Below are 21014 nucleotides of genomic sequence, written 5' to 3' on the forward strand. Positions count from 1 at the left end.
CCCTCAGGCATGGGTCCACCCTCAGGCATGGGTCCACCCTCAGGCATTGGTCCACCTTCAGGCATGGGACCTCCTTCAGGTATGGGACCACCCTCTGGAATAGGACCATCCTCGGGAATGGGACCATCCTCAGGTATGGGGCCACCTCCCGGTATGGGACCACCTCCAGGAATGCTGGGCTTGGGGCCCTCTCCGCCTGGCATGGGTCCTCCACCCCCACCTGGACTAGGTCCACCCCCACCAGGCATGGGCCCCCCCATGGGCACACCAATGGGTCCGCCCCCTCCAGGTATGGGGCCTCCTCCTCGCATGATGATGCGTGGAAAGGGTAATTACAATAATCAAATGGAAATGGGGATAGAAATGGGAATGGACATGGGAATGGATATGGGAATGGATATGGGAATGGACATGGGAATGGAAATGGGAATGGAAATGGGGATGGAAATGGGGATGGAAATGGGACCACCTGGGATGGGGCCTCCAGGTATGGCTCATTGGGAAGAACAGGGTTCTACCGGGTGGGGAATGCAGGGTCATGGAGATGGACCACCGGGTTGGGATGAGAGAGGTGATGAAGAAGATGAGCAAGAAGTCGATGATGAAGATGCACAACAAATGGGATCATCATCCTTGCCATCTTTGCTGACTATGAAGATTGACACACCTGAGGAGTTTAGGAATAAACCTATGACTGTAGGGGGTGTAGTGTTGCCTAAAGCCCTAGAGGAGGCCCTGGCTTATAAGGACCAGAGGCAGGCTGCACTTGGAGAAGAAGAGGAAGCCCAGGAAAAAGGTATTTTAATCACATAATTGAATTTCTATTTGCGATTTTTCACTTTTCACACAAAAATGAAGTTGATGATCTAAACTGTGTGATATATTAATTTTAACAGAAGAAGAAGAGGAGCCAGAAGCTCCACCAGCCCCTGTGATCAGCACAGAGTATGATGCTGAGGAGGATGAAGGAGACTCTGATGATGACAACATTCCTGATGCACCACATCCACCTGTCATTTCTAAACAAGAGGTAGGTTGTGTAGGTTTAATCATGTTCTATTTTGAATTCTAATAAAAATGTTATTTTAGTTATTGTGACTTCATAGCATTGTGCATTTAGGTAAAAACAAACTATGACCACAATGTCATGCCAAAAAATTTGAAAAGAAGGTAAACATTTTACATTAACTATGATTATAATATTTTTGATATATGCCAATAAACTTATATATGCCAATTCTAGCATTATTCATATTATGCAATTACTATGTAATGCTAAATGTCGCTAAATGAACTTCCCTGTCTATCATTAAACCTTGTATTTTTTTAAACAAATGATAGATTGATAGATAGATAAAACATTCATTGTCTTGCATCACGCACACAACGATATAATACAGTAAATAAATTAAAAGAGAAACACAAAAATCAAAACTAGAGAAAATGAAACAAAATCAAATAGCAAAAGATAAATTAAACAAAAAAAAATAAAAACAATACTAACCTAATTATCAACAACTTGTGTGTGCTACAGCAAGCCAAATAGGCCATGGCTCAGTTCAAAATTTGCTCAAAGGCAAAGCACTAATGTTCAGCCACCTCCTTTGCGGGTAGCGTGTAATGTCTCCAGAATAAAAGGAAAGTGCAGATAATATAAGTTTATCTTTCTTTCAAAAACCAACCTTGCCCTCAACTATATTGTATTAAATAAAATATAAATCTTTTACAGACAAACACCACAGAAAGGTCATGAGTTAATAATTATTATGGAATATTACATACCATACTCTGATGTACCCAATGGACCCCAAGCTCGTCCATGGTTTAACGCTGATTGTAGTCGTGCTGAAGCACATAAACAGTCCGCGTACCAAGCTTGGCATATGCTCCACTACACAAATCTCCGAGTACTCGGAATTTGAAGAAAGCTTTTAATAAGGCCGCTAAGAAGTGCAAAAGCCTATTACATCATGATGAAGACCATGAACGCCGCATAGGGGCCAAGCTTGCCTCTTATCCAGCAGGTAGCAACTCCTTTTGGTGCCTAGCCAAAGCGGTCGAATCTAACTTTTGTCGGCCATCTTTGCCACCTCTGCTGAGGCCGGATGGCTCGCTGGCTCGTACTGCGGAAGAGAAGGCGAATCTTTTACCTCATTCTTGCAGAGAGTTCACGTCAGGATGCCGCAGGGAACCTACCACCCACCTTACCTCAGGCTGGCTGCACTATGGCGCCAGTTCGCATACGTCAAAAAGAGGTACTTAGAACTTTGCGGAATCTAGACGCGAATAAAGCTAGCGGGCCAGATGGAATTCCAGCAATAGTCCTGTGTAACTGTGCGCCTGAATTGTCTCCTTTTCTCACACGCCAGTACCGCCTCTCACTTGAGACTGGTGTAGTTCCTAGGTCGTGGAAGCTTGCAAACGTGCAACCTGTGCCGAGAAGGGAAGCAGAGCTGACCTTGTCAATTATAGACCTATCTCAGTCACTTCCATACTCTGTAAGACTATGGAACCTGCACTCAACAACTGTCTCCTGTCATACCTTGAAGACAACGACCTCCTCAGTAATCGCCAGTACGGATTCCAACTCAAAATTCCAACAAGGGCGATCTACTGGGGATCTTCTTGTGCATGCCTGCCACATATGGAGCAAGGTTATAGAAAAGCAAGGCGAAGCACTTGCAGTGTCTTTGGACATTTCTAAAGCTTTTGACGGCGTCTGGCACGCAAGCCTATTAAGTAATAATAATAATAACGCACACACTCAACATAGCCCCGCACTAGGGAAACCCTGTGTCGCGGGTGCCATGGACACACACATAGACAACCACAAATTACACCCAAACTCACGAGAGAAATAAATGTAGGTCATACAAATATTTCGCCCGGCCCGGGAATCGAACCTGGGACCTCTGCGTGGCAGTCCGGCATGGTAACCGTTCGGCCACGGAGGTAGTTAAAAGTAAGCTTCCCTCTTATGGGCTTCCCACTGACCTTTGCAATTGGATCTCGGATTTCTTGAGCGAACGTTCGATTCGAGTGGTCTTAGAAGGCTACTTTGCGTATGCTAATGACAGCACAGTTGTAGATAGGTATTTGACCAATGGTCAAATGGAGGGTCAGTGGAGAGGAAATACAGTCTTGTCAAGAGTCCATGGTTAGCCGTTTGACGCTCAAGGCAGTCTCCGTTATGACATTATAATTGAAATTTCAATGGTAATAGTCTTAGCTGCTACCAACGTACCAAGCACAAGTCCGGTCGTGTATGGAGTACTGCTGCCACTTATGAGATGGCTCTGCTACATACCAACTGGCCACTTTGGATTCAATTGACAAACGTGTCATGGGGCTTATAGGTGACTCGGAATTAGTGGAGGCGAAGCTGCAGAGCCTTGAACACGCCCGTAAAGTTGCTTATCGGTATTTTGTAGGATATATGGACGGAGAATGTGCGATTGAATTACACGATTTAATTCCGGCTTCCCCTTTCCATCATCGGGGGATTAGGCGTAGACTTGTGTTCCACCCCTATATTGTGGTTATTCCAAAGATTTGCACGAAGCGTTATGCTTCCTCATTTATATGGCGAACGGCTATGGAGTAGAATTCCCTGCCTGTGGACTTGTTTCCTGAACGTTATAACTTGGGCCTTTTCAAGGCGAGAGTGAATAGTTATTATTTAGGTGTGTATGCTCCATCGTCGACATCATCGTCACTTTCTATCAAGTGAGATGAAGGTCAAATGCGCACTTATAATCTTTAAAAAAAAGGTTGTTAGTAGCAGTAGCCTTATTATATTTATAGTAACCACTGATTATAGGGACATAAAGACTGGAAAATTAAGCCATCAAAATCAATGTGTCAAAACTTAATATTATTCAAAATCATAAATGAAATCAACTAAATTCAAAGATTAATAATAATTATTGTCAAAGTTAAAAATTACCTTAATTTACAAACAAAAAAATCAAATGAAAATTCTAAGTAAAAATAACGATAATTATTAAGTTGAACAGAATTAAAATTACATATATTACAATAACAATTATTGTAAGAGATAAAACATAATTAGGCATCCTACATTTACCTACTCACTATTACATAGTAGGTATTGTTTGCCAATTGTAAAAAAAACACCATTATTGTACTACTGTACTTTGTGTAATGTATACACGAACTTATTTAACAGGGTGCAAACAAGACACAAAAAAACAAACGTAAGAAAAAAAAGAAGAAAGTTGCCAAACAGAAGCGGCGGGAAGAGGAAACCAAGAAGAAGGAACACGAGACCCAACGGGAAGAGCCTAAGAAAGCTGGTGACAAAGAAAAAGAGGTAGAAATTGAGTGAGTATGAGCAATAATCCACACTAAGTTGAATCTAACTAGACAGTGTCGCCAATTTTATGAGTATAAAAAATGATTCATTAGAAAAAGTACACACTCAACGCACACACTCAACATAGAAAAAGTAAAAGAAGAAAAGAAGTTTTTTTTTTATAATATCAATTGACGGAACGAACAAGTCGTGCGCCTGATAGTAAGCTACAGGCCTGTCGATAACAGTTGCAGTGATACTCAGAGCTTTAAATCGCAAAGATCTTAAGGGCACTTTGACAAGTCCCATGTGCCTGTAATTTCACCAATAGACAAGGGAGTTTTTGGCGAGTCGTGAATGTATGTTGCGATCTTCTTGGTATCGCGTCGATACCAAGAAAACGCCACACGTACAAGAAAGGAATGGTACGTCACGCGAGGAGATTCATTTCCTGCACCCCAATTGTATAATAATACGTTGCGGTTCCTTATGAGTTTCCATTTAGCGTCTTGGAGCTAAGATACACACTTATATTTTTGGATACTTTGTACCAACAAGGATGGAATGTTTAACTTTCAAAACAAAATAGCACAATTTGTTTAAATAAAAACCAAACCGCGTATAATGTACATGTGATCTTTTACTGAATCAGATAGCTTTATTTTTAATATGAAGGCAGAATTAGTAATTTTGTGAAGTTTTAATTAAATCTGGTTGTCTAGTTGCCAGACATAGCAAGAAAATGGAGGGTTTTTGTTAGGAAAAAAAAATTATTTTGGGCGACTTACACTTACAGTACTTATAACTAAACATGTAAGTCGAAGTCATATAAAGATTAATAATAACTCACACACTCATAGCCCCGCGCTAAGGAAGCTCTGTATCTCAGGTGCCATGGACACACACATAGGTACACAACCACAAATTGCACCCAGTCATGAGAGAAATAAATGTAGGCCGTACAAATATTTCTCCCGGCCCGGGTATCGAACCCGGGACCTTTTCGTAGCTGTCCAGCATGGTGACCGTTGCCACAGAGGCAGTTATTGATTGAGTCTATTACCGGCCAAAAGTAAGCTGCAGCATTGGACCACAATTCTTTGGGCGGTGACCGTCTCAAATGGTAACCAGCTGATGTTAGAAATTTTGATTCATACTTACTGAACACGTCAATAAAAAATACCGTAACCTCTCGGTTCTATGTAATGTGTTTGTCTGTCCACGAAGTATCCTTTATCTATAATAGTAAGACCTAGACGTGTCCACATTATTTTACATTTGCATTTCCCAGATATGTCCAAGAGAATATTCAGTTCCACGAACTAGAACCGATGTATCGCCAATTCCACCGAGTGTTCGAAGCCTTCAAAATCACTGAGAAGAAGGAGGAAGTGAAAGAGGAAGCTGGGAAAGACGCTCCGAAACCTTCAAATAAGCTCACCGAAAAGGTTCAGGATCAGTTTGCGGCCGACGAAGAGGCTGTTGAGGTTTGTGACTATTGTTTCTTTTAAAATTATCGCATTTGTCGCATCCAGGAGCCCTCAATCCTGGATTTTATGACGAAAAAGATTCAGAGACATTTACAATATGTAAAATACGAACGTTTTACATTTTAAATGTCATCTTGAGTTACAAGTTGAAAAATTAAAGTAATCAAGATTATTTAGGTGTGTAGGTAAGTTATTTTTTTTTATAAATATTTTCAATGCTGAGGAACGCATATTTCAATCTTTTTGTAATAGACACGTGCGCCGATCGTGTAATTGTCAGCGGCGGCGTGTGAAATCTTTTCGATCGTCGATGACGTCGTGATATCGGCAAGGCATATATTTTTCAGGTGTTAGAAAAAACACTATAAAACATACCTTTGTATCAATTTTTCGTACGACAACACAGGAACGTAATTAGGCTCAATTTATATAGCTCCGGAATGGAATGGAAGCGAATTTTTGTAACGCTGTTGAACATAGCATAATGAACTTTATGGTCAATTGTGTAACGTACAAACTAGATACGAGTCAAAACCTTCCGCGGAATTTTTGCGAATGCGTGAGCATTCTCGAGCTCGAAAAGTTCGCTTCCATTCCGTTCCGCCGCAATATAAATCGAGCCTTATAATCTCAATAGTACGGAAATATAGTAAATTAACAACAACTTACTAAGCAGTTGCTATTTCATTAAAATAACCACAAAAATGTAGTAGCAGTAGAGCTCCTTGAGATCGAGTTCGTCCAGGGACTGCCACCTTACCTATTTCTCCCGCTAAGCAGTAACGTGAGTATTACTGTGTTCGGGCTTTGTTAGGGTGCTAGTGGGTAACCTATTACAAACTCGAATATCTTTTTTCCGGATTCCATTACTCCGAAAACGGTTCGACTTTTTTTCATTAGTGCGATGACAGTTTTGGTATAAATTTGCAACACAGAAATGTCTTACAGCAGAAGTATCGTTTGTCCGAAAACCTATTATTAGAATAATTATTACACATCTTTGGGCAGAAGTTTGTTTGATCTAATTTGTTATACTGTCTGTTTTCCATATAAATTAGATTGCTGAAAATATAATATATATAATTTTGTCGTTTCGACAAAATTATTATTCTTAGATAAAATTGTACCGTCATACATTTTTACCACTCCAAAATTCTGGATTGTACTTTGCTGGTGCATAGCCAGTCCACTTACGTAATTTTCGTCATACCATTGTGCTATGTTTTTGCCGTCATTTGGAATGTAATTTAAAAACAATCGGTCTTGAGTATTCAATTAATTGCCGAAAAGAAACCGAAAAAAATAAACCCAATTTGTTTGCATTTCCTAGCTAGGTCGTCCCCCTCCTGTGGGTTCAGGTTAGGTTAGTGTATGAAAAAGCTGCACGATCGGATCGTGCGACTACAACTAGATCAAATTAACTTGCGTCTCGTTTACCATATTTACTAAAGATGCGAGGTGCTTTAATTTGACGAGATGTATTGTGCGACACGTTCTAATTCAAATTGAAGTATCTTTATTTCGGAATACTCATCCATAGAGGTTAGTAACAAAGCAATTATAAATAGAGTTAGTACTATAAATAACAATTTTTCCTAAAACTAATATGCAACCGGGACCAGTGCTCATGAAAAGAACCATGAACCCTGTTTGCAATTATACTCAGGAGGCTGCTGTCGCTGCCACGAACTCTATGCACCAAGGAAGCCGCTCTTTTTAGCATGATAGCTGCAAAGCCATCGACATTCGCTATGGCGAACATTCCCGATGCAATGCAAAATCGTGGCAGCTTCAACAACATCCTGAATATGTTATTGTACAAAATTTGTAGGGCGCTAAGAGATTTTAAGGTGTAGTTGACCCAGAGGCTGCAAGTATAAAAAGACTGGCAATGTGCCTTGAATAGGACAATCTTTACATCATCACTACACCTCGCGAACCTACGGGCCAACATGTTGCCTCTTACTTACTGCCAGCGCCCTACGCTCTGTTTCCAGCTTTAAATTGTCTTTTAAATATTCGGAGACCCAGTGCCCCAGATATTTAAATTCAGTGACTCGTTTAAGTGGAGTGCCACCTAGTATAACTTCTGGTACATTATTCCAGGTTTTGTTACCCGCTTTAAAAACCATTAGTTCGCTCTTAGTCGCATTGTACCGCAATCCATGAGTTTCGACATATACTTATTAATCTACGAAGAGCGCTAGTTGAAGGGCTCAGCAACACCATGTCATCTGCATAACTGATGTTGTTCACCGAAATTTCATCTATCGAGCATCCGACCTTGGTATTGCTAAGCTCATAAAATAATCGATTCATATACACTTTTAATAGACTAGGAGAGCTTAATCCACCTTGTCTACACCACACTCCAATCTATACATGCTCGATAACGAGCCTGCCCATCTAACGTAATTGTCTTGGTTATTGTACCAGTATCTAAACAGGCCTATTACTTCGCTCGGAAGACTAGTCTCCTCCTGCAATTTTTTTTTCCACAACCTGTCGTACGATACAAGATCGAAAGCTTTGGACAGGTCGAGGAAAAACGCATAGATTGGCGTCTTTCTGGAGGTATAATACTGGACAGTGTGTTTGAGGCAAAGAATAGCAGCTTCTGTTGATAGACCAGGTCTAATCCCAAATTGAGCATCATTTAACTTCATGTCCTTTTTTAATTGCTTGTCAAGCAGATTGTCCAGTACCTTACTTATTATCGTAGCCAAAGATATAGGCCTATAGTTATCGATACAAGAAATGTCACCCGTCCTGTTCTTCACAATAGGCATTACCAGAGTTTTCATCAGGTCCTGGGGCAAGTAAGAGTGTCCAACGCACAATGTGAAGAACAAGGCAGTAGTACGTAGCAGCAGGAGTACTCTAGGCAAGTGTACGCTGCTATACTTTAAGTGCTCCACACTATCTCAAAATGATTTTTAAATAATCTAATATTTTAAATATCTGTAATAAGAAATAATTTAACAAAAATGTATCATGAATATCGTTTTTTTTACAAAATAAAAATAGTCCATTAGATACGTTGATCAAACGGTTTGTAGAGAAAATAAAAATCGGGAAAAGAATAACTTGCCAATATGTCAAAATAGTAAAACATTAAATGGTGTAATGAAAAAAACCGTAACTTGTTTTCGGACTCTTCGAAAATCTATTCAATAAAAATCTAAAGGTTTTCGGACCAACAAAATTCTGTAAATCATGTTTCTATCTTGTGATAGGTAACCGTGCTGGTGAAATTACAGGCACTTGGGACTTATCACCTTACGTCTCAGGGTAACGGGCGCGATAGGAGTGCCCCTCAGGTCTGCGATTTAAAGCTCAGAGGCATTGCAACTTCTAAGGACAGGCGTGTCGGTTGGCAGCAGGCGCACAACTTGTTCGTCCCGTCGCGTCGGTAAAATTCGTCGGCAGCGGCTGCGCGGCGCACCCGTCTAGCTGGTACTTTTGAAGGCATAGAAAATATCACAGGTTCTATTTTCTGATATTACAGAAAAACGCAGCCGATGAAAAGGAGCGTCTGTCAAAGCGCAAATTGAAGAAATTATCCCGACTATCAGTCGCAGAGCTGAAGCAACTCGTTTCCCGACCGGATGTAGTCGAGATGTATGATGTCACAGCGAGAGATCCTAAATTGTTGGTGCAATTGAAGGCACATAGGAATACCGTGCAAGTTCCCAGGCATTGGTGTTATAAGAGAAAGGTATGTATTTGTTAAATTTGAGCATATTTCAACAGAAGGAGGGCCAGAGTAGACACAAGCAAATACTTAGCAGCAGTAATAATGTATTGTAAATATGTCTGCAAAGATAACACGTTGGCGAAACAGTGACGGATTAACAATTGAGCTGTTTTCGTTCCGAAAAATCATCATAAAATTTTTACAGATGCGACTTACTTTATTACTTAGTTTTTTTTTATCGAAGTTTAAATATTTTGCTTAGCAGGTGAAAATGTGTGTGTGAAAAGTGACCTTATAGTGACTACTTTTTGCAATTTTTAAGTTTATTGAATTTTACTACTACAATATTCAATTATTGTTTGTGAAATTACTCCACTAGTTTGTTATAATTATTATAACAAAGATCTAAATACTAACAAAAATTAATTCAATCCAACTGGATTCGACCCAGCATCCTCAGGCAATCCGTGCCAGATACTCTGTCAATTAAGCCACGGAACGAACCAGCAGACCTTACAAATTTATCTATATTGCACTTGTTGCAGATCTTTGTTTTTGATTTTTAACGATTTTTGCCGTAGCGCCATCTATGGGAAATTTATTTCTTCACTGAGAGAGGCCCCTTTACAGCTACCATCGTTAACTAGAGATGTCGCTTTAATAATTGTAATTTTTAAGTTTATTGAATGTCACGATATTTTACTATCATGATATTCAATTCTTTTTTGTGAAATTACTCTGATCGTTTGTTATAATAAGTATGAAGAAATTAATTTCTCACAGATGGCGCTCCGTCAAAAAATATTTTTTGTAAATTATGATTTTTTTATTATTAAATATTAAAATAATCAGTAGCAGAGCTGAATGTTTTATCATTATTTTCCAGGACTAACAAGGCCTGATACTTCTAGAGTAATAAATTAAATAATGTGAGACTGTAACAATTTGAAATCTTATTTCACGTATTCTCAAAAAGTGGGGATTTTATATTTCGTTCTAAACAAGTAATTATTTTCGTTATAAATATTAAGCGAGTCACTTTAATTAACCACACTAAGTCGGCCAGAAAAAGCTTCATGTTCATGTAATAAGAGCGAAAATTACGTTGTGCTTTTCGCATTGGCGCAGTCCAAGCGGAAGTCAGCAAAATAATGTCTGCCCTCGTAACGAAAAAAGGCACAACTATGCGTACTTTATACAGCTTTGCCTTTTTCATTCCGAGGACAGATGTGGTGACTCGCTAATACAAAGATGAACACGAGGAAAATTCCTTCAATTTGACTAGATTCGAACCTGCGTCTTTAAGTCAAACCAGAGCCACCGCTCTACCAACTGAGCTACATATCGAGTCAGCAGACCTCCGATTTTTTCTATGTGTTTATTACAGATCTTTTGTTGTTGTTTTTTCGGATTTTACCGCCTTAAGCATAATTATCACAAACAAGTTGAGTCATTTCACAAAAAACAATATTGTAACTTTTTTATTAAAAAACCTGACCTCTAAAGTTTTCTTATCGGGATTTTCATTGGAATTACATCTATTTGCTAAGTTTTATTGCAATCGGTTAACGGAAAGTGTGCGAAACCGGATTCATCCCCTAGTTTGCCACCCTGAGAGGTGGAATATTTTCTTCAAATTTAAATGGGACTAATTAAGCTGCAGGTCGAGTTTACTAAGTTTTTTTTTTTTTTTTTTTATTGTGACTCGGCAAAATGACTGCACCGCGCCTGATGGAAAGTACGAATACAGTCCAGAGATGAGAGTAACGGATGGAAAACACAAATATCTTCACTCCGTCACTATCATTTTGCCGGTCTGGCCAAATGCTTCTTCACACTACGTTTGAAGGACCCGATGTTATAGAGGGGAGGGAATACATGCGCCGGGAGTTGGTTCCACAATTTGATGGTTCGACATAAAAACGAATTGCCAAACTTTTTAGTGCGGGACGGTATTGAACTGACCGTCCATCTGTGGCAACGCAGTCCGGCACGGGTGGTCCGCTGATGGAAAGGAGAGGAAGGGATAAGGTTGAATAAGTCGACGAATTTCTTTTAAGTATTTGTTATCTATAGATCTTTGCATTTAGTTTTCGGCTTTCGACATCGTATATTTCTTCGGAGTTATTGCGCAAAAAATATACAAATCAATAATACAATTATTAATACAAAGACCGAACACTCAGAAAAAATTCCTTCGATCCGGCCGGATTCGAACCGACATCTTCTTAATTCACAAAAATAAAATCTTAATTTCACAAATATAATTGAATATCAATTCAATAAAAATTTAAAATCAATAATACATTTTTATTTATTTATTTTTATTGCATATCATATTGTACATTTCTAATGGTAGGTAAGTTATAAATCAACTTCACTATTTATACTATTCACTTCACTTTTTATTTTTATGGCTCCATCAATATGAGAACTGATGATTTTGCCAATGTCACTATAGTTAATACAATGTGACGTCCCGTAAGGGCATGGCAATATCAACGGAGATGGTCTCGCGCTGTTACATTGTAAGTACAGATGGCAGCACATCAAGCCACACTTTGACGTATCCTGTTCTATTGAGCTGGAGGTGATATTCGAACTCAAGCTCTGTTAAACCTGAAGCGCTTGACTGTACCTATGACAACATATTTAATTATTCAAGTTAATTTAATTTAGTTATTTACATTTAAAATAACACACTAACACTCAAAGTCATATTGACGTACACATGCATTACATTTCTAATTACAACTATCCCAATAATAATAATAACGGACACATTCAACATGGTCCCGTACTAGGGAAACCCTGTGTTTGTTGGTGTCATGGACACACATGGATAACCACAAATTACACCCAAAGTAATGAGAGAAATAAATGTAGGCCATGCAAATTTTCTTCCGGCCCGGGAACCGAACCTGGGACCTCTGCGTGGCAGTCTGGTAGGGTAACCGTTCGACCACGGAGGCAGTCAATACAATAAATTTTATCAATTCACATTTATTAATATCCAAGATTACTTGGTACTTGGTGTAACGGGCTGGTGTCCGCAACTCGACGACAAGGCGCCTATTTTGCGTGTTATATTAATATATTTATATATGTTATATCCAAGATTAATTGATATCACAGATTGTATCCACATCTAAAAGCAAACTAAGACATACCTAAGTTTAAATTTAAATTTATTATTGTTTATATAAAAATGTTTTGGTTTTAGTACTTACAAGGCAAAAGAGGTATAGAAAAACCTCCTTTTGATCTACCGGACTTTATAAAAAAGACAGGCATCATGGAGATGCGAGCTTCACTGCAAGATAAGGAAGAGACCAAAACCCTAAAAGCAAAAATGCGCGAACGGTCAAGACCCAAGCTCGGCAAGATCGACATCGATTATCAGAAGTTGCATGACGCTTTCTTCAAGTAAGTTGCACTTAAAACATAGACAGACTTGTAACTCGATCTTTATTTGCTAGAAAAAAAGTTTCAATAATTTTAAGTACTTATATAAATTAATTGTTGTCTGTTAGAAGCAGTTATAGAAATTGAGAGAGTTAATTTACCTAAAGTATGAAAATTTTATTAGTACGGACATACCTATTTCGTTATCAATGCGTATGAAATTTCTTTTTTCACTGTTTATTTTCTAAACATTCCTAAATATAGGTTGCCTCATGTTTATTTTTTTAAATGGCTAAAGTATTTAAATACGTAAGTACATATAGAAAGATAGCTACAATGTTATATTCGTGGCACAGTGGCAGTGCCCCTCAGATCTTTGAGATTTAAAGTTCTGCGTGACACTGCAACTGTTACGGACAGGCGTGTAGCTTACGATCGGGCGCACGCTTTGTTCTTCCTGTCACTTTATATGTATGTGTAAAAATATATATTTTGAGACAATTTGTAGCAAATACTTAATATGAAATAATAGTGCTCAAATTTCAATAAATAATTTCGCATATACAAACATAATTAGTTCCGAGAACTCCCGGAGTTTGTAAAAGGGAATGTCCACATTATTCTTTAGTAGCTAAATTAATTCCCTCAATTCCGATCACTGGGTATAAGTTAGACCGGGCTCCCACTGCCAGGACTTGATTTTTAGGTGACGAATAATAATATACTTCAATGTTATGACATTATAGTTGAAATTTCAATGATAATAGTCTTAGCTGCTACTAACGTACCAAGCACAAGTCCGGTCGTGTATGGAGTACTGCTGCCACTTATGGGATGGCTCTGCTAAATACCAACTGGCCACCTTGGATTCAATAGACAAGCGTGCTAAGAGGCTAATATGTGACTCAGAACTAGTAGCGGCGAAGCTGCAGAGCCTTGAACACCGCCGTAGAGTTGCCAGCTTATCGGTATTCTACAGGATATATCACGGAGAGTGTGCGATAGAATTGCATAATTTGATTCCGCCTTCCCCTTTCCATCATCGGGAGACTAGACGTGGGCAGGGATTCCACCCCTATGTTGTGTCGCGGATTCGTACGGAAGTGGAATTCCCTGCCTGCAGACTTGTTCCCCGAACGCGATAACTTGGACCTTTTCAAGGCGAGAGTGAATAGACATTATTTAGGTTTGCATGCTACATCCTCGACCTCATCGTCACTTTCCATCAGGTGAGATAGAGGTCAAATGCGCACTTGTTGTTTATAAATTAAAAAAGAATGCTGCGGCTAGCTTAGGGATTCCGAGCCGTCGGCCCTCGGAATGCTTCGGCAGTCTTCGGGATCCTTCGGTAGGCTTTTACGTTAAGACTGATTTGGCCCTGTGCTCTCGTTCTCCATCCGACATCCGTCAAATAAGTAACATTCGACCACATTAAAAGACGCAAGATGAGAATAAAGCTTCATACTTGACTTTGTTTTTTAATTTGGTCTAATAGAGAGAACGAGAGTAGACCTCCTAGAATAGAGACTAGTTGCGAGCACGATTTCGTGACGGTGTATTTCGGCATAGCTAGGGATATCGCTGCATATTTGCCGTCATTGTGTGCTTGCATGTAGAGATGCCGAAGGATCCCTTGCCATGACATTTCGCCAATGTGCGCCGGGCCTTAGAGAAGACTTACAGGTCTACCCTAACAAAAAACTAATTTCGAAACCCTATTCATGGGTCCTTTGCCTCACTAACATAATGTTCACTTTCAGTACACTAAAAAAAAAAGAAAGTTTTCTATTAGAAATCAGTTTCAGTTTATTATTACGTAGACTGGTCCATTTGAATATATTCGCAAATGACACTTTATTAAAAATGTGATTTTAAAATGGAGTGGTTTCAACTCATACATTTTTGGTCTCATTTGATCAGTGTAACAACTGGCCTCTTAAATAATCTCTATAGGTGCATTGATATCAACATATATTGTTGACGCTTGGTAGACACTGCAGAAGCTTATTATTAATGGTAAGTATATTTTGTTATATTGTTAACACGTATATCGTGTTTGCGTGGCAATTTGGCTAAAACAGAAGGCGAACGATTCGTTCTGGCAGTGAATAAAGTCTACAGTACGTTATGATTATTGAATTAGACATCCCCTCTTGCCTCTTTTACTGGTAACCGAAGACATGGACGCGCGCAAATTTGTCTTCTACATGTTTGTTATCATAACAGTAAATGCACCAGCACATTTATCAGAACACTAGCAAAAACTCCAAAATAGTGCAACTTTTTTTAATAGATTCGCTTACTATAACTCTAGCCAAATTCGATAAATGTCAACAAACAAAAATATACGATTTTTAGGGTATTTGTTATTTCATTCGTAAACTTTAGTTGAAAAAGTTAATTATTTTTTAAACTTTGATTTAATCCATATTTAATTATTACAATTCATTTTTCAGCTGTTTCTGCTTTGTCACGAAATGAAAAAAAAGCATTTTGTTTGAACCGCTTATTACACTACCCGATTTCAAGGGTCCGGATTTAAGGGTGCGTGTGGCCCCTAGTTGGGCGCCGCTGCTTACCCTAACTACCTTTCTCTTATTACACATTATAAGCTTTTGAGTTACATTTTTTTCCGTAAAACTTGGCTAAGGATGCACTAAGTCGATGTTAAAAGATGTTAATTCAATTGCTACTGTATGTCTAATTGTTAGTTATTTAAATATAAGCGTTATTTTTTTATATTCTCAATTTTGTGTGTGTATCAATAAAGTAAAATGTTTATATAGATGGCAAACAAAACCGCGCATGACAATCCACGGCGATTTGTACTATGAGGGTAAGGAATTCGAGACGCGACTGCGAGAGAAGAAGCCTGGAGACTTGTCTGAGGAACTACGTACAGCGCTCGGCATGCCTGTTGGACCAGGATCTCATAAGGTAAAAGAAATAATAATTGCGCGTGTAGTGCTTAGGTCAGGTTATAATTTTTTATTTGTTTGTTTAAATTCGATATAAAAGAAAAACAAAACATGAGCGGCTATGCTATTGCCACTCTAAATATAATCAAGGTGCTTTTCCATCGGCGGCGGCGAGACGAGACGAGAGTTGACACATCTTCGGTAGGAATGGTTTCGACGTTCAGAATTAACGAGGATGGGTGAGGCGATAATTAAAATATTTTTTGATGTAATATTGAATCGTATTGCTGCCTACATAGAGTATTATAATATTCTGCAACGGAAACACTTTTTCTTGCGCGAGCTCGCGAGTGCTTGCACAATCCAGTGCGAGCTCGCGATGGTTATTAATATCAATCGCGGAATTGTGGAGAATACGTACTTATTTGAGATTTAAAAAAAGATCTCTTCATCTGATTCTTCTTTCGTTAACATATTTAATAATAATAATTTACGGGAGACGTTATTTCAGCCGCGTATTTATCGCTAGACAAACTAAGCAGCACTGAATTTCCACTATCCACAACCACAGCGAGAGCTCGCGCGAGTTCACTACCTATTAATAGCAATTTTTGGTGGAAATAGGCCGGCGAGATTTCAGTTCTCGTCTCGCCTTGTCTCGTCTGACCGGTGGTAAATCCACCTTAAAGCTCGCTATTTTTGTTTAGTCGAAGTCAATGTTAGTTTTATAGATCTCAGCTTTAGTATGATTGATTTAAATTCACTTCGTAATCAAATACGAAATATTATGTACTTGGTAAATAAATAAATGTAATAAATCCGATTCTTTAAAATTTTTCGGTTCTACAAAGAGGGTCCAACCCAACAACTAGATACGATCACTGATTTTAGGAGTCCATTGGCTTTGTTGTTTTTGCAGGTGCCACCACCTTGGCTCATAGCCCAACAGCGGTACGGACCCCCACCATCCTACCCGAACCTTAAGATCCCAGGCCTGAACGCCCCTATTCCGGAGAGTTGCGCGTTTGGCTACCACGCCGGCGGGTGGGGCAAGCCGCCCGTGGATGAGAGCGGTAAACCGCTTTACGGTGACGTGTTTGGACATCAAAGTCAGGGACAGGATGTGAGTAAATTAATTTGTCTTTTTAATTACTTCCAATCCAGGATACATTAATATTAAAAAATTTCCACGTTCGTAACAACTCGTCACAAGGTAATGATTTTTGTAAAGAAAAATTGGAGTATGGAGAGATTCGGGCTTTCGTGATGGCAACACTGGTGAGAGAAGCCATGTTGTTGGAATATAGATTTTTACCGGGTGATCTGACAGCGCGCTGTATTTTTGGAGATTGTAAGAAAATACGAAAGATAAAGTTCTTTTGTACACAATTGTAGAGTGCCTAAAAGAATAAAGAAGTAAATGAACAATTTAAAAGTTTCATTTCATTAAAATTCAAAACATCTTTGTTTTGGTAAACAAATTGCGCTCGGAATCGTCAAACTTATTGATCACTACTAAGAAGACAGGGTAACAAACTCTAACCGGTGTTGTTTGTAAATAGGTATTTGTTAGCCTTTATTATTTACAGTATTTATTTCAAAATAGATATGTAGATGCGACCTGAAAGAGCTAAACAGATATTCCAATAGATTTTTGCCATTTAAGAACCAAGACGCTGTGTAATATAATTTTTGCATAAAGTTTATGTTTTACGATCATTGTGAATCTCATAAAAGGTAAATTTTCACAGGATTCATATTATAATGGCATATATTACCCATTGAATGAATTTGTGTCCTGAGTGACTTTCCACGACTGATATTCTCCAATACTTTCGCAAACTTATTATTATATTTTGACAAACTGTTTTGGTTTAATCCACTAATGACTCGATTGTTTAAGGACACCGAAGATCAAGATATTGACAGGACAATGTGGGGAGAACTGGAGTCTGAATCCGAAGAAGAATCTGAAGAAGGTAAGTTAATTAGAAATTATATTTATTGAGATTTTTTGTGAAATAATTCCACTACTTTTATTATGGTTATGAATAAAAAAATTATATGTGTTCGATCTTATTCATAATCATGACAAAACTAGCGGAGTTATTTCTCAAAAAATTTCAATAAATGCATTTGATCGAAAAGCCACATCTGCGTCAGTTGTGATACCTGTAAAGGTTTCGGCTGCAGTGAGAAGGTTATTAAAAAATCTCTCACTAGATGTCACTAGCGGCGACGAATGCCGAAAGTACTGACTTTCGGCATTCGTCGTCGTTGTACTGACAAAGATCTATAACAACATTGGAGACTTTCGACAACTCGGCAACTGGACCCGTAGCTCAGATAGTTAGAGCAATGCTACGGTGCAGCATGGACAGCATGAGACCCATCCCACCGGGTCGACGAAAAATTGTGTGTCCGATATTTGTATTTATAATCTTAATTAGAAATTCTCAACCTTTTCGCAAAAATAACTAGGGGTTTATTTAGGGCCATCGAAAAGTAGTTGGGCCCTGGTGGAGATAATTTAAAAAATATTTCATGAATGCAGAGGAGTCCGAAGGCGAGAATGAAAAAACAGGTGGCGCGGGCACGGCGAGTGAAATCGCCGCGGGCGTGGCCACGCCGGGCGAAGGGCTGGTCACGCCACTCGGCATTAGCAGCGTACCACCAGGCATGGAAACACCAGACACTATTGAGCTTAGGAAGAAGAAAGTCGACACTGATACTGAGGGGCAAGTATTACCGAATGACTCTCGCAATTGTACTTGTATTTAAAAGTTTGTTATGTTGAGTGTGTGCGTTATTATTATTATGTTATATAATGTTCTATTGATGTGTTTTAGTGGCGACACGCCGGCACTGTATCAAGTTCTGCCAGAGCGGCGTGTGGGACTTACGTCGGGCATGATGGCTTCTACTCACGTGTACGATATCAACGCGGCTAATCCAGGTTAGTTTTTCAACGCATCTAAACATATTGGTTAATATTGACTCTATTTGATAGTGTATCTAGCCAATGTGGGGTCTACTGAACTGCAGTAGAATTTTAAAATTGCACGGGTTGTAAAAATTCGTAAAATGTGTCAGCTAACTACAACATCTACCAGGTCTCACTCGAATTTTGTTCTTCTTTATTTTTCTCAGCCTGTTGACTGGTTAGAACCTCACTTACGGACCGAAATATTATTATTATTATTATTGTGTTCATCTTTATTTTTCTCAACCTGTTGGCTGGTTTGAACCACACTTACGGACCGAAATATTATTATTACTATCTTCTTCTTTATTTTTCTCAACCTGCTGGCTGGTTTGAACCACACTTACGGACCGAAATATTATTATTATTATGTTCTTCTTTATTTTCTCAACCTTTTGGCTGGTTTAAACCAGACTTTATTGTTATTATTATTATTATCGCCGTCTTTATTTTTCTCAGCCTGCAGGCTGGTTTGAACCACACTCACGGACCGAAATATTATTATTGTTATGCTCTTCTTTATTTTTCTCAGCCTGTTGGCTAGTTTGAACCACACTTTATTATGATTACTATTATTGTTGCCTTTTTTACTTTTCTTAGCCTGTGGGCTGGTTTGAACCACACTTATCAAGTAAATGCATGTATTATTGCTATTATTATTATTATATTTATTTTACACTCTCGCCTCTCCCAAGGCCCAAAAGATTAATTATTATTATTATTATTATTGTTATGTGGCTTCATTCATATGCAGTCCCTCATAATTGCGACCATTGACTGATATATTGTGATCATCACTATTTACAGTTCAGAGCCAAAGCCGACAGCTTTAAAGTACTGAAGGACTTTCCTGGCTCTGACAGCTTTTATGTCCTCTGGTTGTGGCCGGTGTCACCGCGTATGGAACTTTGTACGCCCGTCAGTGGGCAGCATTCATTGACTGAGATGCACAGCCACAATGCCCTGTTAAGTTTGAGCTGAGTATTCTGATGCCATTCCTGTCGAATGACAGGAATACTCGAACTCTTTGAATACTCGAGACCCTTTCTTGGAACCACACTTCTCGGAGAGGGGTGTTCTCAAGCTCTAGCCTTTGCCTTTCATCCACTGACTCATTGCAGGACCAGTTTTTTCCTTTCCCTGAGAGTATTCAATAAAGTTACACTGCTATTTACTATCCTCGATGTTTGGATGACTGAGGTTAGTGCATGCAGAGCGGCTTGTCTATCAGAGTTTATATAACTTGTCCACGTAGTCTGCAGGTCCAAATCCGCACTATGATTACAAGAGCAATGAATTTCACTCCGGAGCAATATCCAGATACCCAGCCAAAAGTATGGAAATATATATACTACGTATTATGGAAGTGTTTGTTATGAATAAAATTGATGAATAAGAGATACGATCCTTAAAATTCGACCAAAATGCTTTTTCGCAGGTAAACGTGCCGCAGCGGGCACAGGCACGAGCAGCGAGGCGGCGGGCGGCGCGAGCGCAGGCGCCGTCGGCGTCGAGGTGGCGCTGGACCCCAGCGAGCTCGAACTCGAGCCCGAGGCCGTGGCCGCCAGATACGAGCGACATCTCCGGGAGACGCGGCCCCGCCACAAGGAGGACCTTTCCGACATGTTGGCTGACCACGTTGCTAGACAGAAAGTACGTCCGGCTGCAAAATTTAATTAGCTTTTTTTGGAAATGTAACAGGATGGTCTGTAACTGGCAATATTTTCTCGAGTGCTTTTTTCTATTTGTCATCAACTTCATAACAAAATTTATTTCATTATTTGTTCAACATACTGTATTTTTACAGAACAAGCGGAAGCGACAGCAAAACACGGATTCGAAGCAAGCCAAGAAGTACAAAGAATTCAAATTCTAATAGCGATAATTTAAAAATATTTTTAAGAGTATTATAATAATTACTGTTGAATGCCGCGAAAGATTAACTTTCCACGTATTATTATGAAGAAATATAACATGCTCGCTAATTAATACAATGTTTCAATGTCCCATTTGATTTTTTTATTTGTCTCATCACCCCAAGCGTGAAAAATGTAAAGAATGTCTTCCGAGGACAGTCATTAAGGCGTATTAGTGCGTCTACTCAACGCTAGATGCCGTTGCAAAGAGTTTAATAAGCTTGTACATTATTTAGTTTTCAATAGAGGGCGCTAAAAATAATTACTATTCAACTAATATTTTTCATAAC

At 39.0% G+C, this 21014-nt stretch overlaps 1 protein-coding gene across 1 annotated transcript; it reads left to right on the forward strand.

Annotated features, from left to right (window-relative positions):
* Positions 1-7: 7 nt before the first annotated feature.
* On the forward strand, positions 8-20805 carry LOC113240247 (splicing factor 3B subunit 2). Its single transcript, XM_026477499.1, has 13 exons — positions 8-796; positions 897-1030; positions 4190-4344; positions 5607-5802; positions 9314-9523; positions 12726-12928; positions 15694-15844; positions 16745-16948; positions 17729-17804; positions 18380-18563; positions 18675-18781; positions 20247-20461; positions 20616-20805. The coding sequence occupies exons 1-13, from the start codon at positions 10-12 to the stop codon at positions 20682-20684; spliced, it is 2691 nt and encodes an 896-aa protein (XP_026333284.1). The 5' UTR covers positions 8-9; the 3' UTR covers positions 20685-20805.
* The last annotated feature ends 209 nt before the right edge of the window (positions 20806-21014 follow it).

The sequence above is a fragment of the Hyposmocoma kahamanoa genome, unplaced genomic scaffold (assembly GCF_003589595.1).
Source record: "Hyposmocoma kahamanoa isolate Upper Pololo Valley unplaced genomic scaffold, ASM358959v1 129, whole genome shotgun sequence".
Classification (NCBI taxonomy): Eukaryota; Metazoa; Arthropoda; class Insecta; order Lepidoptera; family Cosmopterigidae; genus Hyposmocoma; species Hyposmocoma kahamanoa.